Genomic DNA, 26778 nt, shown 5'->3' with positions numbered 1-26778 from the left:
GTTGTTATGTGAATAGGATGTTTTTAAGTTTTATTTACAGAAAATATGTTCATTACTTCTCATGTCTGAAACTTTTCTTGGTAAGCCGAAGTCACCTTTTGGTAACATTTGACCCAGCTTTTCATTCAGTACAAACATCAGGACTTATGCCTGGTTCAAAGATGTGTTGTCAGGACACAGCTGATGACATTATTTCTGTAGGAAAAGCTGTTGACCAAAGTGCACGATACCAAAAGATGAATACTTGTAATAAACACAAAGAGTAAAGAACTAACGTTAACAGAAAGAAGCTCAGTCAAAGGTTGAGACCTTCTGTCACATGTTATCTGACTAACTCCACGTGGGAGCTGAAAGGTAATGAGGAGCTATCTAAGTGAAAGCACATGAAATCAACTCACCAGTTTATAAAACTGCAGGGGTACATGCTCTGAGAGATAAATGCCTATCCTTTAGAATTACCGACACAGTGAGGTGGATTGAGAACTGTCTGAATGGCAGAGCTCAGAGGGTTGTCATCAGCAGCGCTGAGTCTAGTTGGAGGCCTGTAGTTAGTGGTGTCCCCCAGGGGACAGTACTCAGCCCAGTTTCATTCAACTTATTCATCAATGACCTGGACAAAGGGACAGAAAGCACCCTCAGCAAGGTTGCTGATGACACAAAAGTGGGAGGAGTGGTAGATACACCAGAAGGCTGCACTGCCATTCAGCGTGACCTGGATAGGCTGGAAAGTTGGGCAGAGAGGAACCTGATGAAGTTCAACAAAGCCAAGTGCAGGGTCCTGCACCTGGGGAGGAACAACCCCATGCACCAGTACAGGCTTGGAGCGTACCTGCTGGAGAGCAGCTCTGCAGAGAGGGACCTGAGTGTCCTGGTGGATGGCAAGTTGACCATGAGCCAGCAGTGTGCCCTGGTTGCCAAGAAGGGCAATGGTATCCTGGGGTGCATTAAGAAGAGTGTGGCCAGCAGGTCGAGAGAGGTTCTCCCCACCCTCTACTCCGCCCTAGTGAGGCCCCATTTGGAGTACTGTGTCCAGTTCTGGGCTCCCCACTTCAAGAAAGATGAGGAACTACTGGGGGGAGTCCAGTGGAGGGCTACAAAGATCATTAGGGCACCGGAGCATCTCTCCTCTGAGGAAAGGCTGAGGGAGCTGGCCTTGTTCAGCCTGAAGAAGAGAAGGCTGAGAGGGGACCTTACAAATGCCTATAAACATCTGAAGGGTGGGTGTCAGGAGGATGGGGCCAGACTCTTTTCAGTGGTGCCCAGTGACAGGACAAGGGGCAAAGGGCACAAACTGAAGCAGAGGAAGTTCCACCTGAACATGAGGAAGAACTTCTTCCCTCTGAGGGTGACGGAGCACCGGAACAGGCTGCCCAGGGAGGTTGTGGAGTCTCCTTCTCTGGAGATATTCAAGACCCGCCTGGACGAGGTCCTGTGCATCCTGCTGTAGGTGACCCTGCTTTGGCAGGGGTGTTGGACTAGATTACCTCCAGCGGTCCCTTCCAATCCCTACCATTCTGTGATTCTGTGATCTTGAACACATCTGAGAATGATCAGAGACCTAAGTGGGAGCATTTGAAAGGGCAAGGAAAAAGCTTAAGCTTGGCCCTAGTCTTAAATTCATTTAGTCTTCTAGAGCAAGAAGATAAACAGTGCAGCTTACAAGCAGGCACCAAGGGATACAGACGCCCATAGCACTTCTCAGGAGGTTCATAAAAGGCTCACACAGATGTGTCCAGGCACAACAGGAGCTGGTGGCTATAGGCTTTGAAAGGTATTAAGTTCATTAGCTCTAGCCACAAAAAGAAAAGGTAATCTCATCACAGGAGATTATTTTTATTAAGGAAACCAGCGATTCTTTCAAACAGCAAACATGATGTTATTGAAATTCCAGCATCAATACATGGAAATGTGCTCCTGTCTGAGAAAGTCATTAGTGATGACAAGTACGCGGAGCAGGAAACAGCTTCCACGGTTCAGGCAGATTCTGAATCTTCACTAATGGAAGGCATCGGGCAATTGAACAAAGGTGGTGACAAGATGAGTTAGTGGAAGTAAAAGAATCGTGCCAAGCGGTTCAATAGATTTAAATAAAAATCTGATGATTCATCGGCTCTGAGGGATGTATGCGCCAGACGCAAGGCTATAGCAAGGCATCCGGACAAAAGACCTGCTTCCAGAGGTACTCTCCCCAGCTCCCCCCTCGGCTCTCCAAGGCAGCTCTGCCCTGCAGCCGAGGCCTGAGGCCACCCCCGGCCCGCAGCTCAGCACGCCCCCCGCCCTGCCTGCGCGCCAGCTTCAACGAAGCCCCGTGCTTCGAGCATATTTTTGGTATCAGGCCGGGAGTAACGTCTGTTCTGACACCCCCAGGAGCCTCCCAAGCCAAAGGCAAGATGCGAGACCACAGCGCTTTCTGCCGCCAGCCGGGCCCGCCCCAGGGGACACGGTCAGGGCAGGGCTGCGTTACGCCTCACGGCAGAGCCGCGGCCAACACGCACGCCTAGGGCAATGGCGAGATCTGCTGCCACTACTGCCCCAGCTCTGCAGAAACGGGATTTCAAGCAAGCTCTGCAGGGGCTGGCAAGGCCGAGGGGGCTCCGATGCGTGACTAAGCGCCTGGCGCGCCTGAGAGCAGGGGCACCAGCCCGCGGACCGCCGGGAGAGCACGACGGGCGCCGGACACAACGGAGAACGGGCAGGCGGCCGCATCTCCCTCGCCCTGAGGCGGCAGCGCGGAGGCCGCACATGCGCGGAGGCCACTCCCCCCCCCCCTTTCCGGCAGCCGCGGAGGCCGGAACCTTGCGGAGGAGGCGAGGTAAGATGGCGGCCGCCGTGCCCGCCGTCGGCTGCGTCCGCGCCGCCGCAGCGCTGCTCCTGGGGTGCTGCGGCGCAGCGCTCGCCAGCGGCGTCCAGGTACGAAAGCTGGTGGGAGCGGCCGGCAGGGAGAGAGGGCGAGCGGCGCCGCAGGCTCCACGCTGCTGGTTCCCCGCATCCCCTCCCCGCTGCCGCTGAGGGGCTGCGCCGGTGGGGCTGCCCCGAGGCGCTTGCGGCGCTCTGTGAGGGGTTCCCTTGGCTTCGGCGGGCGCAGGCCGTGAGCGGCTCTCCCGAGTGGAGGGGCGGGCGGTGCGCCGCGCTGCCTGCCCTCAGCGGGCCGGCCCTGCCCCGGGCCCGCCTCGCTGTGCCCGGTGGGCGCGGCGCGCAGCCGCAGGGTACCGGCGTGCCGTGAGGCGGGGGGCGGCCCGGAGCGGCGGGGCGGGAAACGTGTTTGTGAACTGTTCGAAGTTAAACCGCCCCTCCCGGCTTTTAGTAGGATTCGGCTGGGGAATGTGGCTTTCGTAGTCGGTGTGGTGTGCTCCCTTGGCGGCCGTTCGCTGGCGGTTTCCGCTGTGAAGCACCGGGGTGGGGGCTGCGCTGCCGTGTGCCCTGCTCCCGGGGCCGGGGCACTGACACACAGGAGGAGGTAGTGCTTTTTTTTTTCAAGTGAGGGTAATTTCATATTGCAGTAATTACGCTTTCTGCACAGTGCCCACACTACATCTGGAGCGTTGTTTGCGTTTGAATTCTGCTTTATTAACAAATGGTTATACTTGAAATTAATTGCAAATAGGACAAAAAATAGCCAATAGAAATATTTTTAGACTCTGTGAATTACTAATTACACTGCAAGTTGTTTACTACTTGAAGTACAGTGCACTTTACATACATTTTAACAAACGCTTTTCCGGTTCCTGTGTGTTCTGTGAGACCGCAGGCATCAGCCCAGTACTGGTGAGAGAGTTACCAGCCTCCTTGAGAATCAGCAAGTCTGGATGCTTGTCCTGTGACAGACTCACTCCCTTACCTCTGGGAGCTCTTCTCCTTTTTCTGTGTCCTTATTTATGCTATATGTTAAAAAAAAAGGGCCCTCTCCTCTGCAAAGCACAGTGGGAGCTATGGAGAACACAGATGACAGGGAAGGTTGCTGTTGTAGCTACTGATTTTGGAAAATAAATGTAATCACCGTGGGTTTAAAATGGGTTAAAATTACAGATTCACTTTACTTGCTTTTGAAAAGATGAGAGGAACAATGGAAATAGAAATTAATCCAAGCCCCTGTTCTCATTAAGGAAGAAACCGTAGGTCAATAAATCATTTTATTTTGTTCTTGGAGTGTCCTTTGGAATAGAGATGTGTGGGCTTTTTGCTTTAACTAAGCTGAAAGTGACTAATAGTTCGTTCCTCTTTGTTACTGAACAAGTTTCAGGGAAAGAGTTGAAGCAGTTAGCTTGCATCAAATGTGCAAAATGAAATAAGAAAACGTACCTCTTTTGAAGCTTTTGTAAAGTTTATTCAGTGTTAAGGTGTGGTAAACATGCATTGAACACTGTTTTGTGGAAACAACAAAGATATGAGTGGTTGTTTCTTACTGCTGAAAAGCATCTCATATTTTCTCCATCTTTCAGGATCAGGCAGAGCAGTTCTTTAGAAGTGGACATACAAATAACTGGGCAGTTTTGGTAAGTGTGGTCCAGGTTGTTTTCTTGCAATAAAATTGACGGTTTTTCATCAGGAGCCACAATTGCAACTGTCACTCAAGAATTCCGTTCGTTTGAAACAAATGGAAAGATGAAGACTTGGAAATGAAAAAAAAAATTAAATTGTGCCTGCAAATTTGTTACACTGTAATAAAATTATATTTTCAGTAAACTGCATTTCAAGCACTCACAGCGTCTGGCTACATGGCAGGATTCGTAAAACAAAAGTTCTGACAGCATTCAAACTGTTAAATTAGAATACTGCATATTGAATAGAAGTGTAATTCTGATACAGAGACGTAAATCTCTTTGACCAGAAAGGTACAATTTATTTCTGATTTTTGTTATTACTCAATCTGTTACCTTGTGATAACAGGCTTAGAATAAAATAAATTCAGGCAACATAATGTTTGGATCAGCTGTTCTTATCCTGGGTTTTTTTTTTTTTCTTTGCAGTGAATCTCTTATTAGCTTTGAATCATGCGACACAATTGGTTCTTAATCACAATTCAGGTCTTAATGACTAATTTATTTCAGAACACTATTGTAATTACTCAGTAGCAGCTGTTTGTTTTCCATGTACTAAAATGCAGCAATATAAAAGGAGTTAACAGTAATTAATTGAATTAGAAGGAATAATTTCTATATTCTACAGTGTAGAAACTTGAAACTATTAAAACATGAAGTACTACTTTAATACTGTTAACAAATAGGTGCTTTTACTAGTGCCCATAAAAACACGCAAAGAAAGTGGAATACTTGGTTGGAGGAGCTATACTTTCTGTCCTCAACAAATTCTCTGCTGGTTATATTTTTTCAGCAGTTCATGATTAAGCTTTATAACAATTGCTACTAACTTCTTAAGCCGTAAAATAAAGAGGGTTTTACTGCTATCAGGCACTTCAAGCCTGGGATCGCACAGCAATACTGCTTCATGAGCCGTTTGAATTAATATGCTGCAGTGTGAATAGCTATGTTTAAAGCATAAACACGTTTTTCACTGTGTTGTAAAGGAGGTAAAGGAGGAAAGGGGGAGATGATAATGTCTTGAAATGTCGCAGCTAGATTTGCCACAGTGAGTTTTCAGAGCTTTAAATTTTGCTGAAAGGCAAATGTTCTTGTGGACTGATTCCCATGGGCTTTTTTGAAATTCCTAGCTGATGGGATGATCAAGACACAAGAGGATCCTTTCAGGCTGAGTTTTTATTATTATTTAAGCTGCTACTCATTTCTTTTTATGAAAATGCTAGAGAAAAAGATGTTACATAGTGTAATAGAAACCAAGATGTTTCTATTTAAATTAGAGCAGTACATTTAAAGCCGAAAAAAATTTTAAAAATGTCTTAAATGCTTGTTCCTGCTTTTCTATTTTTGTGGTTTTAAAGTCACCTCTTCTAAAATGCTCTTCCTTTGTTTTGAAGATTTGTAAAAGAGAAAGAAATTTGTCTCCAAAGGAGAATTGCTGTCCTTGTGTAGAAGAAAAAAGAAGTGGTGAACTGAAGTTAATCACAAGGACAATGATAAGGCTAGTAAGGAACTACAGCAGATGGAGATTTCAAAAGGCTTCAGAGGCATTCATTTGAGGTTTTTGAGGACAGGTAGAATAATATTTGCCCTAAGAAATAGTTTAAGGATAGGACTGGCTGATCCCCAACCCTTTGCCTGTTAGAACAGTAGAACCTGAACTCCATTGAGATTTTTGAGAATTTGTATTCAGATTTTGGTTAGAGCTCGCTTAGCTCTTACTTTATTATATCTGACTTCTTAAATGCAAATGTCCTCAGTGTATTTTCCCTTGTGTGTGGCTTCTGCATGAATTCACTTATGTCTTTGTGCAAGAATGCTCCCAGAATGGGTTTACTATTGAGATGAGAGCTCTTCCTTGATTTTTCTTCCATTTGATATGGAAAAAACAAATGAAAAAATTTAGCTTATCCACTTATGGTTGCTGAATTATTCCCTGAACTGTCACTTTCTATACTGAGTTGGGTTTTAAGACAATTTTTTCATGAGTCAGTATGTTAAGAACATTTTTTTAACTTTTATTTCCAGCATTTGTTGCTTTGATACAACAAAGATTTATATAGCTTATATCACAAGCTTCTTGGTGTTGCTGTATTCCTTCTGATTTGTTACTAGTTTGTTGATATTCCTGTAATCACGGTCTTCTGATGCAATGTGCCAGGCCAGTTTGTATCTTTTACACTATTTAATATGCTTTTTTTTTTTTTTTCCTTAAAAACTCAAGGTGTGTACATCTCGATTCTGGTTTAATTATCGTCATGTGGCAAATACTCTCTCAGTATACCGAAGTGTCAAGAGACTGGGCATTCCTGATAGGTGAGGGAATCTTGGTGAATATAATTCCTTGCAAGTATGCTATTAAAGTTCTCTTCTTGTCTGAAGCAGTACGAAAACACATTTCTCTTCCCAGTTTAACTGGATGGATGTGATCACATCAGTATATTGAAAAGTGTGGCAATATTTTTCAAAAGGAAAAGTGAGAAGTTATTTGATAAAACTTCCAGCTGGAATAGGCTAATTAGATTAAAAGCAAGAGGAGCTATCTGGGCACTAAAATGTACCACTTAATAAAATGGTGAAAGCATAATGTGAAAATTGATAAATGCGTTCAACAATGACAATACTACTCTGAGATACATCTTTTGCTGTACTTTAATTTCCTTTCGGCGTGGAGACGTCAGCAACACTAACTTCGCTAAAATGTAAGACTTCCACATCTGCAACTACACTGAGAGTCTCTAAACTGAAGGCCTTGAATAACGCAGCTCCTACAGATTGAAAGTAGCCTTGAAAAATCCATTTCGTGGGATGTTTTTAGAGAAACCAGAAGCTTTGTCCATCTAGCAATAGCACAACAGTTTTAATGGTATCCTGTCTTTGACAACAGGATTAGGAAGGTGAACAAACTGTTCTCAACTGTCTTTTAGTTGTGTTCCTACTGGAAGTTCTAGGGGTATTGGCACAGTTCCATCCAGCTGTTTTGGAATGCCATTACTTGTATCAGAACTGTGGAAGCAATTTTTAGGCACCAACATTCATTGAATAATAGACTATGTGTATCCAAAGGCTCCCATGGAAATCCTGGTGGTCCTGGTTTTTAACATTAGTTTAGAGGACTCATGGTTTCTGGAGCATGCCTGCCTAGAGACGGATGGCCTGCTCCATCGTTGCAAAATGCATGTTCTGCTGGATTAAGTTTGTGTGGCATTTTTTTGTCCAAGTCCAAAACTGTAGTATCTGGAGTCTCCACTTACCTTCCACCCAGCTGTGAATGCACTGGCAGTAGCATTCTGTTTCCTGTATGTATTTTTAAAAAGAAAAAAGAGACTTGTGGGTTTTTGAAAAAGGGAATGATGAAACCTAATTTTCTGAAACATTGGGGGCTCTGACTCCAAGGTAATGTACTGCCTAAGCACTGTGGGCTCAAAGCCACAGAAAGACGGCATTTTTGTTTGCACATCTCATTCAGAAGTATCTGTCTTCTTTCCTGTATAGCTTTTGAAGCATGGGCACCCTAGGTACTACCTTAGAAATTCTTTCACTAGTTCTGAGAACTTCCTTACCTGAGAACTTCCATCTTCTCTGCACCCATCCATCTCACAATTAAGGTCAAAATAGGTGGCAGTTTTAGAAATACTGCAAAAACTACAGCATGGCTGGAGATTCTGTGGTTCAGTAGCCTGATCTGTTTCTTATCCATGCCAAGGATCTGGAAGTGAATCTCAAAAAGCCAGCAATGCTTTAGATTAAGGTCAAGAATAGGGCATTGGAGAAGACTGAGAGAACGAGTGAGCCTATTTTTTTCCCATTTGCAGCAATTTTTACATGGATTTGAGTGGGTTTCTCCCTTAGACAAACTTCTTCCTCTGCCTGTTTTTCTTTCTTTGCTGCAAAAATATATAGATATTACTGAGACTGAAAAATCCTCCCCAAAATCACATCTTAAAAATAAACATCATGATTCTTGGGGCTGGGTTTTTTTGGAGGGGTTTGTTCATAGCCTCGTTTTGAATGGAACTGTGTCAATTTGGTGTTTTAAATAGATTTGTCATTCTAAACCAGAACTCATTAGGAAAATGATTTGTGGTTTTGTAACTGTAAGTTGCTCTGGTCTGTTGATATGTGGGCACAATGCTTGAATTTGTAAGTGAAAAGTTTTGCTAAAATAACACAAAGCTAAAATGAATCCAGAAATTCTTTTTGATTCCTGGAATCATTATGCAGTATGAGTTTTACACCATGAAAATAACATAAATATATTGTGGTTAGATTACGTTGGTTTAACAGTTAAACTGCAGGTTAATATCTAGATTGTTCTGGTGCATGTGTGAACCACCTGTACGCAGTGGTTCTGTTTAACGATGGATATTTCATACGCTTTTAAGAATGCCGTACGGTATACAGACGTCACGTGTTTGTGCTCACCTGTCCGTAGTGCTACTATGCAGAACCTTTTACTGAGTGATGTGTGATTGTTAATTCTTCTCTTTAATAGAGACATTCCTAGCAAAAATATAGTGCCTAGTGATGGCTTAGACTAGAATATTTTCTTCTGAGTGTAATACAAAAAATGGGTGAACACGTTACTATCTCAGTAAATCTGCAAGGCATATATTCAACACTTGCTTCCAACTCATTCCCTTTTAATGATACTCTTTTCTAAAAATAGTTTTATACTGCTTTGCATGTGTGGAGAAAAAAAAAAATTCTTTATTTCTTTTCTGTAGTTGTCCTTCTCTTGCTTCTGTCATTACAGCTTCATATTTATGCCAGCATTTTATTCCCATTGAAATAATTTACGTTGATTATTTTTGAGAGTTTGTGCTTGGTTATTTGGGACAGCATTTGTCTCTTTTTTTTGTTTTTTCCTCTTTTTGTGTGGAGTTTATCAGCACTTAATAAAGATTAACTTTACTCTGAAAGTGCTCATACAGACGTATAGGTGGACAATGACAAGAACAGGAATGGTGTTTAATTAGCAGGGCACAGTTTAATTTATAACTGTGTGCCTGAGAGTCTGAATTAGCATCATTCTTTGCAGGATACAGAGCTTTTCTTTTATAAGTATTGTTTGGGAGAACACAAAGATCACAGTCCAGGAGAAGCTATACCCAAGACAGGGTTATCCAAGGAAAAGACTGACTTCACCTTGTTCCAGACATCTCTGGCACATTCCTGCTAGTGCTAACAGTCTCCAGTGACTACTTGTTATTTCATATTTTGACCCAAACTTGACCCTGCTAGGTGAAATATGTATCTTTGTGTGTGTGCAAATTGAAACAATTTTATTATGTGCTGGGTTTTTTTCTTGGTACTGTGAAGTACTGGATTTGTTTTCTTGGTTCTATGAAGAAGACAAACTGTTTGGTGCCAGCCCACTTGTATTCTTCAGGAAAGTTTCATTAACGTGGATAATGATACAGTAGTCTATCAGATGTAGTATAATGGTTTGAGAAATGTTCAGGAGCTCCTCAAATTTAATTAAAAATTGTCATAATGTTTTAAATTGATTTGTCTGAGAAGATGCAAACAGGTGGTGATTTCTTCTGTGGAGCTGCATGAAATGATTTAGTGCCTCATAAAAATCTCCAAATTTTTTACAGAGAGTTCTGCCATCCTAGGTCCAGGCAAGTCTGTGTCATAAAGTTGCTAACGTCATCTGCTCTCATGCTCGTCTTTGGCCTAACTTAGTCCTGTAGACAAATAACACCTAGCTGCATTTCCATGTGTGGTATCTTTATAATAGTGAGGATGTACATAAGGAAACAGGGTATAACTAAGCAAGGTTTCACTTGCAATTTCAGGAATCTTCTTAATATTATAAGCTATTGTTGTAATCATGGGACAGTGTTGTAATTTCCGTTTGACTGTTATGTGAAAGTAGAATGGCTGAAATGTTTTTGTCTTATTTTCCATAGTCACATTGTCCTGATGCTGGCAGATGATATGGCATGTAATCCCAGAAATCCCAAACCAGCTACTGTGTTTAGCCACAAAAACATGGAGCTAAATGTCTATGGAGATGATGTGGAAGTGGATTACAGAGGCTATGAGGTGACTGTGTTTTAATTAAATCACTGAGTCTTTGTTTTTTAGTGTTGGTTTAAACATGTGTAGAACATCTGTGAAGTCTGAGAAAATCTTTCTATTCACGTTAGTGGTTTGGGGCTGGGCTTCTATTATCAACTAAAATGTTTAAAACACACACGCCTCCCTCCTTTGATACTCAATTTTGTATTTGAAAATTATTATACTAGCAACATGTTGTGTATTGGATATTTTAAATAATGGAATCTCTGCAGTTAAAAGAGTGTGTGGAACTCCTGGCATGTATTAGGAATGCAGACATATTACTGAAATTTCTCTTTGGAAATGGCTGGTCAGTGCCTCATATTGCAAACACTTCACACCACGGTGAAACTTCTGGTGTGCGGGTGGGATGCTAGACCTACTTAAATTTCTAATCTTACTCAAATACTTTTATCAAAGTAAAACAAAAGCCAGAACCTAATCATTGTTGTAAAGTAATTACTGTATAGAAATCTGCATTCTGTCACCCGTTCATTTTTGTGTAATATTCCTTCAGAAAGACAGTGTCTTTACTGGTTGATCTTAAATTAGACTTCGATTGCATGGTTTAATAGTGCTAGATAATGGTTACTAAAGGTTTATAGTTGCATATTTAAATATAGAGTAGATGTTTTATTTCTCTGAAGCTTTGTATAAAGAAGTGAAGATAAAACACTGAAATAGGTATGTTCATATTATCATGTTTTTTCCTGAGTATGGATTTGTTGCTACCGTTTGAGCTGTGTACAACTGCATGAAGAGGAAGTAGTTTTTTATAGGATGGTTTACAGTCACCGTCCAGATGGATCTTACCTGATCACTTAGGCTTATGCAACCAAAATTGATCTGTTTTTTCCTTCCCTGAGTTGCAGTGGGAATTTAAACTTTTGTTTTTCCATGGTAACACACACTAATGTTGGAGCGTTTTGTGAGTGTATGAGCAGCTTTGACAGGATAAAGCTATATGCTGGCAAGTTTTCAGATCAATGAAAATGTGTTTAGAAATTATAGTGGTAGTGAACTTATTGGATATAATAAAGCAACAGGCTGATGTTAGTAGGATAAAGTAGAAGGTACAATATGATTGTGAACCTGCAGTAAAAACTTAAACAGAAAATGTCTGTTTATGCAGTTTGTACTGTGCAATACTACATCAGGGTAGATACACTGCATATTTTAGTGTTCCATTATTTAATTTACATAACCCAGCCTAGAGCTGTTAATCAGTGTTTTTGTCTTTAGAAAATTACTTTATGCTTCTATTCATAGGTTACTGTCGAAAATTTCTTGCGTGTATTAACAGGAAGAATCCCACCAAGCACACCACGATCTAAACGTCTTCTTTCTGATGACAGGAGCAATATCCTAATATATATGACAGGTAATTACTGGTTTCTTTGTACAATTTATTGATGTTTGTTGCTCAGTTGGGCAGGCCTGTTTGAAGGCATGAAATCCTATCAGAAGTCCAAACAAAAGGATTTTTTTCTTTTTATTAGCATGTCATACTAATTAAGAAAAAACCTGTAAGGCAGTACTTAGCAATTATAGTTTCCAGTTTAAATGAGGTATGTGTACTGTTATTACTGTACTAACATTTTCTGTTGCTGGAGTCTCTTTGGAGAAGGAGAATTGTGTTTGCCTGTTTTTTAGAAAAATGGGCAACCGGGCTGAATATCTTCCTTTAACCTGCATACTTGCCTAACTTCTGATTTTTCTGTCAGGCCATGGTGGAAATGGTTTCCTGAAATTTCAAGATTCTGAAGAAATCACAAATGTAGAACTTGCTGATGCCTTTGAACAAATGTGGCAGAAGAGAAGGTAAGAAAAAAGCATTATTTAGCAGTTAAATACTGTATTTCATGAACATGCCTGAAGTCTTACCAGTAGGCCTTGCTTACGTTCAGCAGTGATACTGTCTGTTGTCCATAAGATGACGTTCAAGTTTGCATTCAGAAGGAAGAGTTTTAATTTTTGTTTTCAGCTTCCTGCAGTTACAGCTGCTCAAATGTGTTGCTTTGACTAAACTCGCATCTTGCAGTCAATCAGTGTGAACTCTTCTGTTCTTGGGTTCCTTGTGGCTGTACTGGTAACTAAAAAGCAGAGCATGTGTGTGTTGTTTCAATTTAAAGAGAGATTGGTAAGGAGGCTGTTTTATTTCTTCCAGGTACAATGAATTGTTATTTATTATTGATACTTGTCAAGGAGCATCCATGTATGAGCGATTTTATTCACCTAATATAATGGCCTTGGCAAGCAGCCAAGTAGGAGAAGATTCTTTATCAGTAAGTAGATTCATGTGATCCTGAAGGCAATTTTAAGAATGCCTGAGTTAAAAGCGCAGGTCCTATTGACTTTTAACTAAAAATTTCCCTTCGAATTTCTGAATGTGTAAGGTACTTAGTTACAAAGGGTGGTTTTGACAAAACTTGCAAGTGTACTTTTCCTACCTGTCTTGTGTGCTGTCCCAAAGAACCAGGCTAACAATGGATTTCTGTGCTTGCTGGCCAATTTATGCATTGCCTGCGACAGGAACAAATTCTATGGGAACACTGCTGAGAGAAATATATGGGGAATATTCAGTCTAGAACTTCTTAAACTTGGTATACAAAACAAATAACCACTACCTTTCACCTACTGCAATTATATCCCAACTGAATTACAGGAGGAGTGACGGGAGAGAGATTCTAGCCAGACCAAAACCAACTAACTGGTCAGGGTTACCTGAAGCCACAAAGTGCTGTAAAATAAGCTCTCTCCCAGCCCTGTTTTCCAAGTCCTGAGCAGCTCGGGGCAGCCTACAAATCTGTATTGGACCATAAAGAAGAAAGGGTTCCCTACTTTTTGGCAAACATGGAGATTAACGGGATATATTCTAGAAAAATGAACATAAACTTTATTATTCAGTTTGTCAACAATATGTTTCTTCACGGCTAGTCATTTTCTTTGTGTAATTTGCCTAAGAACAAAAAAAAATTATGCTTAACTTCCGTAACATGCTATTACATTCTGTTCCCTCTCATAAATAGTGAGTTCTCTCCTGCAAGTGTCCAATAACTGGTGTGTTGTTTTTAAGCATCAACCTGATCTTGCGATTGGCGTTCACCTTATGGACAGATACACATTCTATGTGCTAGAGTTCCTGGAAGAAATTCACCCAGCCAGTCAGACAAATATGAATGACCTAGTAAGTAGAATACTCAACATTCATGAATATGCTAATGACTTAACAGTTTCAGAACTAATTTATTTTGTCCATAGGATTCTCCAAATGCCTTTTGTTGTCCTGTTGTTTCTCTCAGAAGCAGCTTGGAGGGGAAGGGTCATTTTGCCATTATTAAATGTAATTGTAGTGTAACATTTTAAGGATTATCCTCAATGTGAAAGTGGTTTGCTGGCTACAGAAGTAATTAACCAAAATTAGCCAGATTTTTTTTTATTCATTGAAAAATGCATAAAGTATTCATTAAATATTCATTTCAATAAAATTAATTATTTGCACCTGAAAAATGGTAGTGGAGAAGCTTTTCAGCTTAATGGATAGCAGACACCTTGCAGATGTGGAAAGTCAGCCATTGATACTGTTTTGCAAAGGTGATTGAACAGTTTAAAATTCTAACCATGTACTCGCAAATGCCTGCAGGGACTAATTTCTCTCCTTAGATTCCAGAGCAAGATATATCCAAATCCAACAGTGTTTGGAGTTAATTATATCTTGGGTAAATATTAATTGTAGCTTTCAGGTATGAGGCAGAAGAGGCGGGGGGAAACCCCAACCAGATAACCTATAACTAAATTTATGGAAATGCTATCTATACAGTTAGATGTATACACTGGTGAGATGACATAAAAAGTAACTGTATTTTCTTTACTCTGTTAACTCTTTATACGTGTTCCAATAGTAGTTCCATTGTAGTGATACATTATGCTTTGGTGCCTTGTAGCTGTAAATCCTGACATGCTGTGTCAGTGATCTAAGAGCTACCACTTACAGAACACATTGTCTTCAATTTGTTTCTGTAAAAGGAGCAGCTGCTCAGAAGTTTTATGCCCCCCTGTCTACAGAGATGGTGTTAGCCTGGCTGCTAGATGTATAGTAGAATTCACTCTAAACAGCCCACACTTGACAGATTTTATGTTGATACAGAATTGATGCAGTGACTAAGATTCAAGATTCTTTTACTACCATGGAAATGAAATTCTGTCCTGTAATCAAATACCTTCCGATTGTGGGATACAGATAACTTTAAAATAAATCTTGTTAAAGAAGAATATGCAAGTTCTTTATTAAGTATCTTCTAGCTAGTTCATTCAAACAGCACTTTAGAACTCTATTCTCTAAACCAGAAAAGGAATTGATGTAAAAAAAAAGGAATCATAAAAAATTAACAATGGTTTCTACTGTATAAGAACACCATCTGGGAAGTGGTATAACTGGTCTAGCTAGCTAGATACTAATCCAGTTGTTGTGGAAAAGTATAGAAAATTTGTGACCTGGCCAAGTAGTTTACCTTTTGAGCTCTTTGGAGAAGGTATCTAGACATTCCCTTTTATGTTTTTGTTTTTGCTTGTATGCCAAATACTCAGGAAGAGCTGTGGGAGATATCCCATACTGGTAAATTCCGAACATCATGTAAGTCATCATATGTCATCGATATGCTTATCGTTGCTCTAGGAAGGGAAGAGAATGGACCCCAATATGTCATGATTTGTGATGGTCAGGTACTGAGTCATAATATGCATGTATTTCAGCAAACATGACCTCTTGATTTCAAGTTGGTGCTTTTCAGGCCTTCATCTAAGAGTTCTGGAATGACGGGTGGTTAGCCCATGGTAAGGCTGTAAGCCTGTTTATTTGCCAGCAGTTATAGGGGATGCTTTGGCACTGGGATGCACTGTTAGAGTTGTGTTGGTTTAAGAACAAAGATATACTGCTTATCCAAGGCTGATTTTTTAAAATTAGTGCTTTCTAAACTCAGGATAACATATTCACTGGCTCACTAGCTAGCTTTAAAATTATCAGCTCATATTTAGTTGTCTGATACTCTGATATGTCACATGCCTGGTCTTTTAGAAGTAGTGTGTATTTGTTACACCACTTCTATTGCATCACCTCTTCAGTTTTCTCCAACCGCTCTTAAAACAGCTTCTCTTCACAGCCACCTAAGACTTGGAGATTGCATTCCTGCAAAGAATGAGACATCTTTTTTCATAATCCAGTCCACCTACTCCCCACCTGCTCCATCTGTGTTGCTAAGGGATAGCATAAAGCTGTGCAAATGACTGACTTTCAGTTTGATCACAATTCCAAGAAAGTAAAGACTAAATTGAAATGTCACACATGTGAACTTTTAAAATAAGATTGAAATAAATTTCTAAATGAGATCTCATTTGTCATAAATAGCTAAAAATATTGTTAAGATAACAGAGTTCCCATTCTGCGGAATTGTTCAACAATTGTTAGTTTGCTGTGGTGTAGTTGCTTTGCAGTCCTTTTTTCACGCTGGTACTGGACAGGTAGATTTTTAGTACTAAAGTTGTCTTCTCAGTGCCATTGCACGTTTTTGTTCAAGATTCATCTCAACATCTTAGGGTAATGAACTGTTGTGAGACAGGTTAGGAATAGCTGGGTGCAGTATCAATTTCTCACTTTCAGTGCTGATGCGGTTGTTTTGGGACATTTGCACTTTCCTGAGAGCTTGGAAGAGAGACTTGATTGTATAACTGCACCATAGATTTATGCATCAAATAGCAGGATTAAAACAAGTACTTAGCTTGCATAGCTTACTTCAGATACGTAGTTTTTATGTTTGTGCCCTTAGTTGAAGCGGAGTTGCAGAAAATTGATTGCATTTTGGTGAAACTGGAGCTTAGGAGGGTTTGTGTCCATTGATAAGTGGCTTTGTATGTGAAGCATGATGCTGATGAGCCTAGTTCATTTTCACTTCACAGGGAGGGTAACAAAGACTTCGTCTGCCCCTGTCTTTTCTTTAGCAGCTGTGTGATACTCTGCCAAGAGAGTGGGAATAATTAAGAGCGAGCTCAGTTTGTGGATGTGTGTGCTTGTATGCTTCAGTTAAGGTAAAGGTGAAAGTGAGCTGAAGTCTCCCTGGACCAGCAGCCTAGTGCCATATGGTTACAGGCTTAGCCAAAAAAGACAAGATATGAAAGAGAAATTGTAATGGAGCGGAAGGGAGGAATGGGGAGGCGAAATCTGTTCTCTGTGAAGGGAAGCCAGGTACATTGTTTCCTTTCTGGGAAACTTTTTAAATGTAGGGCTTTGTTGTCCTAAGAGGAGGAGCCACACAAGCCTATGCATTTTGTTTCGGGCTGAGCGCGGAGTTTTCTGCTGGGAGGTACGGACTGAAACTCACAGCTTTTGTCAGTCATAAGCTGGGATAATTGAGGCTGTACCTGCATTGAGCTAATTCGGACCTGTGATTTTGTCCTAAGAGCTGCTAAGAGCTGACCCATTAGGTATATGAGCTCTAGATCCAGTGACTGATGGAGCTGTTTGTGAAAATCACTTGAAGAACTGAAGATTAAGGAAGATGAGCACCCATGTGACCATGTGAAGAGCGTCCGTCATAGTCCTGTATATTCATCTCTTCTGTTAGATGTTCTTTGCTGCTGGAATATAACAAGGACTCATGTAACCAACACTGTTACCAGGTGGTCAGCGGGCTGCCCATGAGACAGTTGAATGGATGGCAACGTTTGCTCACAAAACTGTCGGGAGCGCTGTAGGCCTGGCACTGCTGTCTAGCAGGGTTGGGTGTTTAGCTCCTGTGCCTGATAGGGTTGTGTGTTTGGCTGTGAAATGCCTTCTAATAACCGAGACGTGAATGCAGCTTTCCATGCTCATCAAGGAGGCTAGAGAGAGTGTGGGGCCTTGAACTGCATTTCATGGCACTTTAAGCTGTGTAGCATTATTAATAAAAATGCAAATGAATTATTGTACTACATGATGTGCATTGCGAGATCCCTTGAAATAAGGAATCTACGCGGATGGGAAATACTAGAGAATTTTGTGGCGAGTGTGGTAGGACTTGTGCAAAAAAGGCATTGTGTCCAGAATGCATTGGTTTTGCCTTGAATATCCACTGGGTAGATAACAATTTTGTTATTTAGTAGGCATGCTGTGTTGTCAGATATTCTAAATGTTACAACAGTTATGTCACCGTTGCATCTACTTACTTTCTGCAAATGTGCCTCTATGCAGAATTGAGTCTATTGAAAAAAAGAAGTTTGTTAGTGCTATTCTTGTCTTCCAGGTGTTGCAATGTGTGCTGGATATAGTGGATCTGATATGTAGACAAAATACATGGATAAAATAAATAATAAGGTATATAGCTAATTTGTAGGGTTTACAGGATGTCTTTGTGAACTTAATGTACATAAAACACCTTTGATATTTGAAGATCCTAATTCTGTATTAATTTGCAGGCTAAAAACTAGAAATAAGACCAAGAGATTTTTTTCTTTTCAATCCAAATGTAAATTCTTGCTTCTTTATGGAGCCTTTACTATTAGCTACTTGTCAAGGCTTGTTTAATCTTGCCTTCCTCCTTTTGATAAATATGAAGAATTTATACCCACTTGTGCTTTTTGGAAGGTTATAGCAGCATTTCTGCATCTGTATTCAGGAATACATTTGTGCATTTAATCAATTAGATGTAATTGCTGGTTGGCTGTCACAGAAACACTTCTAAACTCAAATGGCATAATTGTGAGGATAAAGGTTTTCTGAAATACATAATCAAGATGTTTATGCCTTTTAATGTTTTTGTTCAATCATTTTTTTCAGCTGCAGAGCTTGTACTGAAATTAATGCACGTTGTGTGTGGCATTTATAGCAATTTCATTTTGGAAGGTGTATGTAGAGACTATTAATGAATGAGGGACAGGATATGATTGTCCATCTTGGTTTTCAGTTTCAGGTCTGTCCAAAAAGTTTGTGTGTTTCCACACCTGGGCACCGAACTGATCTATTTCAGCGGGACCCTCAAAATGTTCTGATAACAGACTTCTTCGGCAGTGTGAGAAAGGTGGAAATTACAACAGAGACAATTTCTTTGGACCGTGACTTAGCCGGTTTTGAAAGCAAGTAAGTAGTCATTATTTAGACTTGATTTATGTAGCTCTGTGCCACAGAAAGAAAGAAGTCATGTAACTGTCAAGGAGAGAACTCTGATTTCCTGTCATTTCTTACAGACGATCAGGGAGTTAGTATGGACCTGCTACTACTGATAATGTTGGGGTTTGTCAGCTAAAAACTTTGTATTTAAAAATTCTCACCCCTTTATTCTGTCTTGTAAATAAATACTGCTAAAGACCAAGGTGGGGATGTCAACAACAAATAATTAGTCTAAAATTTTCTTTCTTCCTTAGCGCTTCTTTAACGTGCAGAAACGTTTTGTTACTGTCGATTCCTGCTTGTAATAGTTTACTCCCTCAGATAAGCTCTGAGTGTAAGCCATTAGTTAGTTGTTTCATAACAACTAGCTTTTTAATAAGTGCTTTGTTGCTGTTCTGGGAATTATCTAGCTTTTGACATTAACTGTCCTGAGGGTTTCTGTTGCTGAGATGCAACGATTGATTTGAATAAAGTTGCTGGTGCGAGTTCATTGACAGAAGTTGTAACAGGGCTTCCATTACTTTGTGGATGAAGAAAGAATTATAAACTTCTTTGTATTTTTGGTATTCTGTTGCCACCTATTGGGAACATGTAAAGGAAGATGTGCTTCCACTGTAGAGTTCATTTAGCACTGTGCTTCCATTTCTGTTGCGTCTTTTACGTTTCATGATACTGTCCTCTAGGAGGGGAAAAAAAAGATTGAAATAGTCTGCTATATCAGGGGTGAAATATTTTTCATCACATAAATGTGTGTGAATTATTGTCTACCTTGTTTACTGTTGCTCAAATCAGAGAACAAGGTAGTGGATAGCATTTTTAGTAATTTTAAAGATAACAGTAACTCTGGTGCTCCTAATTAAAAATGTCCCACACAGTTTGGTGTATTTCATATTTTATTTTCATATGCATGTTAGTACTAACCATATATATCTTAAGCTAATTTCATGACTCCTTAGTTTAGAAGAGTGTTTAGTGACAGTAAATTTGTTTTTTCTCTGAACAATAAAAAACCTTTTGGCAGATAACAGACATTCTTCCAGTCAAAAACCATGATGAAAACCTACCTATGTGGGTTTCTAATTTGTGGACCATTAAAAGGAGGAATATGTTTTGGACAAATTTGCTGTTCTGAAGCAGGAAATTACTGGGTGGGATTTTCATCTTTCATGTTGGAGTTAGTTTGGTGCCAGTGTATGAGGGTTTTTTTAGGTGTGTGACACTACTGAATTGGACGCATGGCAGCAGTGTTGAGAAATGGGCACTCCTGCACAGATAGGAATATTATCTTTGTGAAATGTTCTGATATTTAGTGAAAGCTGTATTACATTTACATTATCATGGCAATTCCAGTTACCTTAAATGTGTGGAATTGGAAGGGATGGAAACATGCTCGTTTGATAGCTGAATAGTTCTCCTTTACCTTGAGAAGTCTTTGAATGGAAGCACACAGCAGCAGCTTATGGAATACTGCCTCACGACTGTGATTTTTAAGTGGTCTCGTGTAAAACAGTGGCTTATTCATTGTACGATACTCAAATACAATGGTTTTTTTCAGCAATTCAGTTCTCAGTTTCTTGTTACCACTTTGGAAGAGTTTATACAGAATGTGTTTTTAATGGAGAAGAAAGTTATGGACTTTGTAGATAAGTGTTGGAAAATTGTAGTATAGCTATATAGATAGTGATGTGGAATGCTCAATACAGTCCTTAAACAGAATTCTGAGGTCAGTACCCCTTGGTATGACGGATCTGTTTCACTGCAACAAATTTAAGAACTATAGCTTGAAGTGAATTTATTAATTAAAAATGTTAATGCTTTTTAAAAATGCAATTTTGAAGGGTCTGCTCTGCAAGAACTAGTTACTCTGGTTTTATTTAAAGAGAATTATAAACATTACACACATCTGTTTCTGAGGGTGTTAAGAAGTCAGAACACTAAATAAATATGTGATCTTTGAATAGATACTATCCAGATTTTCCCAAATTAATGTAAGAATGACGCTTGAATGAGAGAGTGTGAGTGCATATTCTTCACCTCCTCAGTGTTAAACCATGCTATGCCTTTTGGGAACGTGATGGCTGTTGACACCCCAAACTGCGCTCTTATCTGAAGTAGCTAGGGAAAGATGGGGCTAGCACAGCCTGCGTTATTCTTTTCGGTGTCATTGAGAGAGATCTAAACCAATCTTATTAAGAATGAGTAATCCTTCCAAATTAGTCATGAATAATCTCGTTCATGCTTATTATTTTAAAAGCCTTTGTGAAGAGGAAAGAAGTCATGTGGGATTGAACTTGTGCCCCTGAAGGGTTGGCGAGAAGTATTTACCAGGAAATGCCTGATAAATCACAAATATGTACCACTAATACAAATTTTGATGTATTACATTGATTACTGAGTGCAAAGATCTTTTTTTATTCTGACAAAATCTATGCAGAATTGAAAGTCTTTTCCTTTATTCTGTTTTGCACTGGTTACATTTTTTTCCTAAAAGATAGTTTGTAGAGGTTTTATTGGTTTAATATTTGATATAGTCGCTTGGTGTCATTCCATTATGAGTAATTTCCTCTTTCTTTTATTCTTCTCTCAGTGTTAGCTTGGTACCCTTTTCTTTTCCTTTTGCACACTGGTGGCAGTAGAATGCTGCAGAATATTTGCTTTACGGTGCATAACCAGAAAATGAAATAGAGACCTCAACTCTGACGCAGTCTGAAGTAGTCCGCGTTAGATCTGTTTGTTTTAGAGCTGCAAGTGTCGTATGTGCAGATAGGGCATTAAAAAACAAATGAACAAAAGGGATGAACCGCTGATTGCACAGATGATGAGTAAAGAAGATGCTGTTGCGTGAGGCGTGGACACGTATTGGGATCGTACTGCTGGCAGGCTGTGCGAGGTCTCGTCTCACCCACTGCTGGGACTTTGCTAAATCTTTCCGACAGAACTTTGTTCGTTTGTTACACAATTGCGTAGCAATTACTTCATCACACGGATCCACTCCCGAGCTCAGCGTGAGCTGTAGCTGTGCAGCCAGATCAGAACTGGCAGTTTCATGCTGAGCCCAAGCCGTGACATTTGACGAGTGAGGCCTTTGAAGTTTCCTCTGGCTTGGGCTGAGACCCCTACAAAGAAACAACTACTAATTAACCAAAAGAAGAGGTTTTCTTTCTGTGCACATAGTAGTAGAATATTTGTCAGTAAAAGCTTTAAAAAAATAGAAAGAATGCTCTGCTGTTTCCTTTCTTCAGAGCAGTTTCAATCTAAGCGATGTTCACTTCAGAAGGCTTGTTCTGCGGCTGCCGCGGTCCTGACTGGGTTTGTAGCTGCCAATTTTAGCACAAAATCCGACAGTCTCGGGGTTCTGGGCTTTCGGCTGGTTGTGTTGCTGAATCCCCATGAAAGAGCAAGAAGTAAGGAGTAGAGGCAATCCTTCATCTTTGGAGAAGGAGCCTTGCAGACTTTAGTACATGTAATAAATTAGGAGTGTGTCTCTTAAACTTGGGTTGTAACTACAGCCGCTTGGAACGCGTTCTCCTGTTCAGCTCCTGTCACGAGGAAAAGATGTGTATCCGCGGAAAGCCTTGGTAAAAACTGGGGTGAATGTTTCTCTTGAGGGTAGTAAGAAATGATTAGAGACAGCGTGATATAAAACCACCCTAGTTTCATTGCTTTTGAGAATTGAGCTTCATATTTAATACTTCTGTTAAGAAGAATTGTGGCACTACTGGCAGCGACTGTTTTCCTAAAAATAAGTTGGCCGCTTGTGTTAGGAAGGATGCTTGTGTAACACGGAATAATTGTAACTGGTTCATTTGCAATATGTTAATAGCTGATGTTCTCTCGAGATTTTTTGTGTTAGGGTCTCTTTTCTCTTTCCTGTCCTCTCTTCTTTTCCACAAGTTATTGTAAGTTTGATGTGCTTAGTGAGTAAAGCTGCTGTTGTGTGTTTGCGACTCCGCGGGGGTCCAGCTGTGAACCAGGCAGCAATTCGTGCAGCTGGGAGATGGGGCTCAGCGCGGTGGGCCTCTCCCGAGATCACCCCTCGGCCTGTGCCTTGGAGTCGTAGCTCTGCGGAGTTTTACACGTCGCTGTCGGGACTGGTGCTGCAAGCTCGTGCTGGCTGAGAACTCCCGGCTCTCCCTCGCATCCCGATTTGCCATCGCGTCAGCGAGAAAAAAAAAGCTGACATAAGTTTTTCTCCCCTCTTCGCATTTTCTACCCGTTCTTTACGCGAAGGCTTTTAAAGACAGACGTTGCCGCCGTCGTTCCGGTGACAGCGCGTGCCCCGCCGTGCGGAAGCGGCCCGGGGCTGCGCTCCCCGCGGGGCGGCCGGCGGCTGACGGCGGGGCGGGGCGGGGCCCGGGCAGTGCGCGGCGGGCGCCGGCAGGTGGCAGCGTGGGAGCGGCGAGCGCCCGCCAGGGACCCCGGGGCGGCGGGGCCTTGGCTGCGGTGCGGCGGGTGTGCGGGGGGGGAGGGTGTGCGTGCGGGTGTGCGCGGTTGGCGGCCCCTGGCCCCCACTGTGCCCGCCGCCTGCAGGTACCGGGGGTCGGGAGGGAAGGAGAGGAGGTGAGCTTCTCCTTTGCTGTGAGTCTTTATTTTCCGCTTTTCCCACTGGGCAGCATCCCTGTGGAGGCGTAGCGCATTTCCCTTTCAGAGCGAAGTATAGACAGCAAAAGTGCTTATAAATTAGAAGGCCTCTGCTAATCTGTGTTGAATTGACAGTGGAATTATGAAGCAGTTAATTCCAGCTACCATTGTTTTCCTGGAAACATCTTCAGATTTCATAAATTTTTTCATGAAACACACTAATCATTTACACGTGTAGTGTGTTTTCCTCTAATGTCTTACTCTTATAGCAGAATAAATTTCCGGGGTGGTTTTTTGATCCCTGTGTGTTTTAATAGCCTACAAATAATTAAAAAAGTTGGTGAACTAACACTTGTAGTTAAATATTATTGCTATGTTTTTTAAAGAATCTTGTAAATATAGTTGGATTTTCTTTGCTTGCCTAGAGAGAGATCAATATATACATATGCATACACTTCTATTCCTGTTAGTGTAAAAGGACTTGTCAAGGTTAATGCAACTAAAATTCATACAAAGGCTACAGGAGGAGAAGTTATGTAGGAGGGTACAATTTCACTAGTATAACATCAGTATAAAATAAATAAGGAGGATTGACAATATCAAGAGGAACTGCAGGTATAAATTGTGTTGGGATAACTTTAAATACACTAAAGTGTTTTGCTTGGTAATTACAGTCCCTATTTAGCAAGATATTTTAAAAAGCAGCTTTGAACAACGTGTTACTTGTTTATTTGAAATGATTTTTTTGACCATGCTTTTTGCCACATTTTGTTTTTTTGTAAGAAAAGTATGTTTTGTTGCAAAACTATAGCTCTTGAATCAGATTTTCTTTGGTCTTCGATGAGTTTTTTCCCTTCTTCCTCCAACTTTTAGTGGGGTTTAATGTGGCATCCTGCATTTCTTCTAAGAGAAGTCTTCAACTGTTAGTACTGGGTTGTGCTTCTGTCATTTCACGTTGTTTTCAGTAGAAAACTACTTTGCTACATATTCCTACTTATAATTTTAATAGGCATTCGTATCAAAACCATCCCGGTGGAAAAGGAGGTTGGGGTGTTGGTCGACAGCCAGCTGAACATGAGCCAGCAGTGTGCCCAGGTGGCCAAGAAGGCCAATGGCACCCTGGCTTGTATCAGGAATAGTGCGGACAGCAGGAGTAGGGAGGTGATCGTGCCCCTGTACTCAGTACTGGTGAGGCTGCACCTGGAGTACTGTGTTCAGTTTTGGGCCCCTCACTACAAGAAAGACATTGAGTTGCTGGAGCGTCTCCAAAGAAGGGCAAGGAGGCTGGTGAGATGTCTAGAGAACAAGCCTTATGAGGACCGGCTGAAGGAGCTGGGGCTGTTCAGTCTGGAGAAGAGGAGTCTGAGGGGGGACTTTATTGCTCTCTACAACTACCTGAAAGGGGGTTGTAGTGAGGCAGGTGTTGGTCTCTTCTCCCGGGTAACTAGTGATAGGATGAGAGGCAGTGGCCTCAAGTTACCTCAGAGGAGGTTTAGATTAGGAAGAATTTCTTTACTGAAAGAGTGGTCAGGCATTGGAACAGGCTACCCAGGGATGTGGTGGAGTCACCATCCCTGGAGGTTAAAAAACGTATAGATGTGGCACGTGAGGACATGGTTTAGTAGGCATGGTGTTGTTGGGTGGATGGTTGGACTTTATGAGCTTAGAGGTCTTTTCCAACCTGTGATTCTATGATTCTATAAATGTCTGAAAGTGTTGCATGGCAGATTTAGAGGGAGGTTTTAAGTAGATCTAGTAGATTTTGATATAATCTAGATAGCTGAGAATATCCAGAAATGATAGGGTGTTCAGTCTAGGATTTCTTATTTTGTTTTCTTTTACCCCCTCCTTTTTAAACCTTTTCTATGTAGCATTCTTATTTTGTCTTGTTATTTCGTCTTCACCTTTTCTCCCTTGTGTGATGTTTAGCTGCTATTATTTTTGCAGTTCAGTGGGCTGCTCTATAATTCCAGTCTCCAAAGGTGCTCGTTAGTCTTTCAAGTGCTCTTTATATGGAGGTCCTGGTTTGATCTTCTTGCTTTTCTGTCCAGGTGCTAAATAGAAATTAATGTCTGTTCTTCGAGGTACTGCTGTAGCTGTGTACTGTGTGTCGCCGCTCAAGAAGACCATGCAAACAGCTATAGTATTTGGCAGAAGTCTAACCAGGAAGTATTTTTGTGGAATTTTGGCATGTTTTCAGCACTTTTTGATAGCATGATAATAAAATTCGATTGCTATTATTTACTTACTGTCAAAAGTACCAGAGCTGCTGTTGATGTTTGTGAGGATACACTTTTTGTGTGATTAAGAAGAAAAATTTCTAGAAGGTAGAAAAATTGGGGACAAAGAGCAAATGGGCAGCTTGAAGCTGTGATTATGCGACTGTTAGGTCTTTGGAATTTAGTGGCCAGGCATATGTTAGCATTCTTTATGCCCCAGAAATGAATCTGGGCACATAACTAATAAGTCTCTGGGGCTCAAGCAACATTACTGGTTTTTTGATATGGTATTAAGGCATATGCAAATACTCTTAGACTTTCCCTGTTTTGATACTGTGAAAAAGCTTACACTTGTTTTTTGCATGCCTGAGGGATTACCTTCCAGATGGTCAGAGATTTCTGCCACTGCAAATTCATGTGTTGTCCAAAGCTGTGGGGGAGAAGGGACATTCTGCCTTCACAACAGATTTATATAACTGATGGCTGAAAAGCCGTGTAATGATCTCTATCTGCATCTCCCTGCCCTCCCAATAGGAGAGACTTTTCTCAAGTCAAATTTAGAATCATAGAATCATAGAAAGTTTTGGGTTGGAAGGGACCCCTAGAGGTCATCTAGTCCAACCCCCCCACAGCGAGCAGGGACACCGCTAACTAGATCAGGTTGCTCAGAGCCGTGTCCAACCTGGTCTTGAATGTTTCCAGGGATGGGGCCTCCACTACCTCTCTGGGCAACCCGTTCCAGTGTTTCACAACCCTCATTGTAAAGAATTTCTTCCTTATATCTAGCCTAAACCTACCCTGTTTTAGTTTAAAGCCATTACCCCTTGTCCTGTCACTGTTGTCTCTACAGAAAAGATTGTCCCCATCTTTCCTATAGGCTCCCTTTAAGTACTGAAATGCTGCAATCAGGTCTCCCCGCAGCCTTCTCTTCTCCAAGCTGAACAAGCCCAGCTCTCTCCGCCTGTCCTCATAGGAGAGGTGCTCCAGCCCTCGGATCATTTTTGTAGCCCTCCTTTGGACCCCTCCAACAGTTCCATGTCCTTCTTGTGCTGAGGGCTCCAGAGCTGAACGTAGTACTCCAGGTGAGGTCTCACCAGAGCAGAGTAGAGGGGCAGAATCACCTCTCTCAACCTGCTGGCCACGCTTCTCTTGATGCAGCCCAGGACACGGTTGGCCCTCTGGGCTGCCAGCGCACCTTGCTGGCTCATGTCCAGCCTTTCGTCTATCAGTACCCCCA

At 41.3% G+C, this 26778-nt stretch overlaps 1 protein-coding gene across 3 annotated transcripts in view; it reads left to right on the top strand.

Moving 5' to 3' along the window:
* Positions 1 to 2490: 2490 nt before the first annotated feature.
* Positions 2491 to 26778, top strand: part of PIGK (phosphatidylinositol glycan anchor biosynthesis class K) — an 82452-nt gene continuing 58164 nt past the window's right edge. For all 3 annotated transcript variants that reach the window (XR_012764395.1, XR_012764396.1, XM_075424726.1), the window contains exons 1-9: positions 2491 to 2910; positions 4440 to 4493; positions 6760 to 6851; positions 10454 to 10589; positions 11874 to 11985; positions 12329 to 12425; positions 12772 to 12889; positions 13681 to 13791; positions 18539 to 18711. Coding sequence is in view for 1 of the 3 variants with exons in the window: in XM_075424726.1 (XP_075280841.1) it covers positions 2506 to 2910; positions 4440 to 4493; positions 6760 to 6851; positions 10454 to 10589; positions 11874 to 11985; positions 12329 to 12425; positions 12772 to 12889; positions 13681 to 13791; positions 18539 to 18711 (1298 nt within the window). In the remaining 2 variants the exon portion in view is untranslated. The remainder of the gene's footprint in view (positions 2911 to 4439; positions 4494 to 6759; positions 6852 to 10453; positions 10590 to 11873; positions 11986 to 12328; positions 12426 to 12771; positions 12890 to 13680; positions 13792 to 18538; positions 18712 to 26778) is intronic.

Source organism: Opisthocomus hoazin, chromosome 6 (assembly GCF_030867145.1).
Source record: "Opisthocomus hoazin isolate bOpiHoa1 chromosome 6, bOpiHoa1.hap1, whole genome shotgun sequence".
NCBI lineage: Eukaryota > Metazoa > Chordata > Aves > Opisthocomiformes > Opisthocomidae > Opisthocomus > Opisthocomus hoazin.
This window is presented reverse-complemented; position numbering and strand designations above follow the sequence as displayed.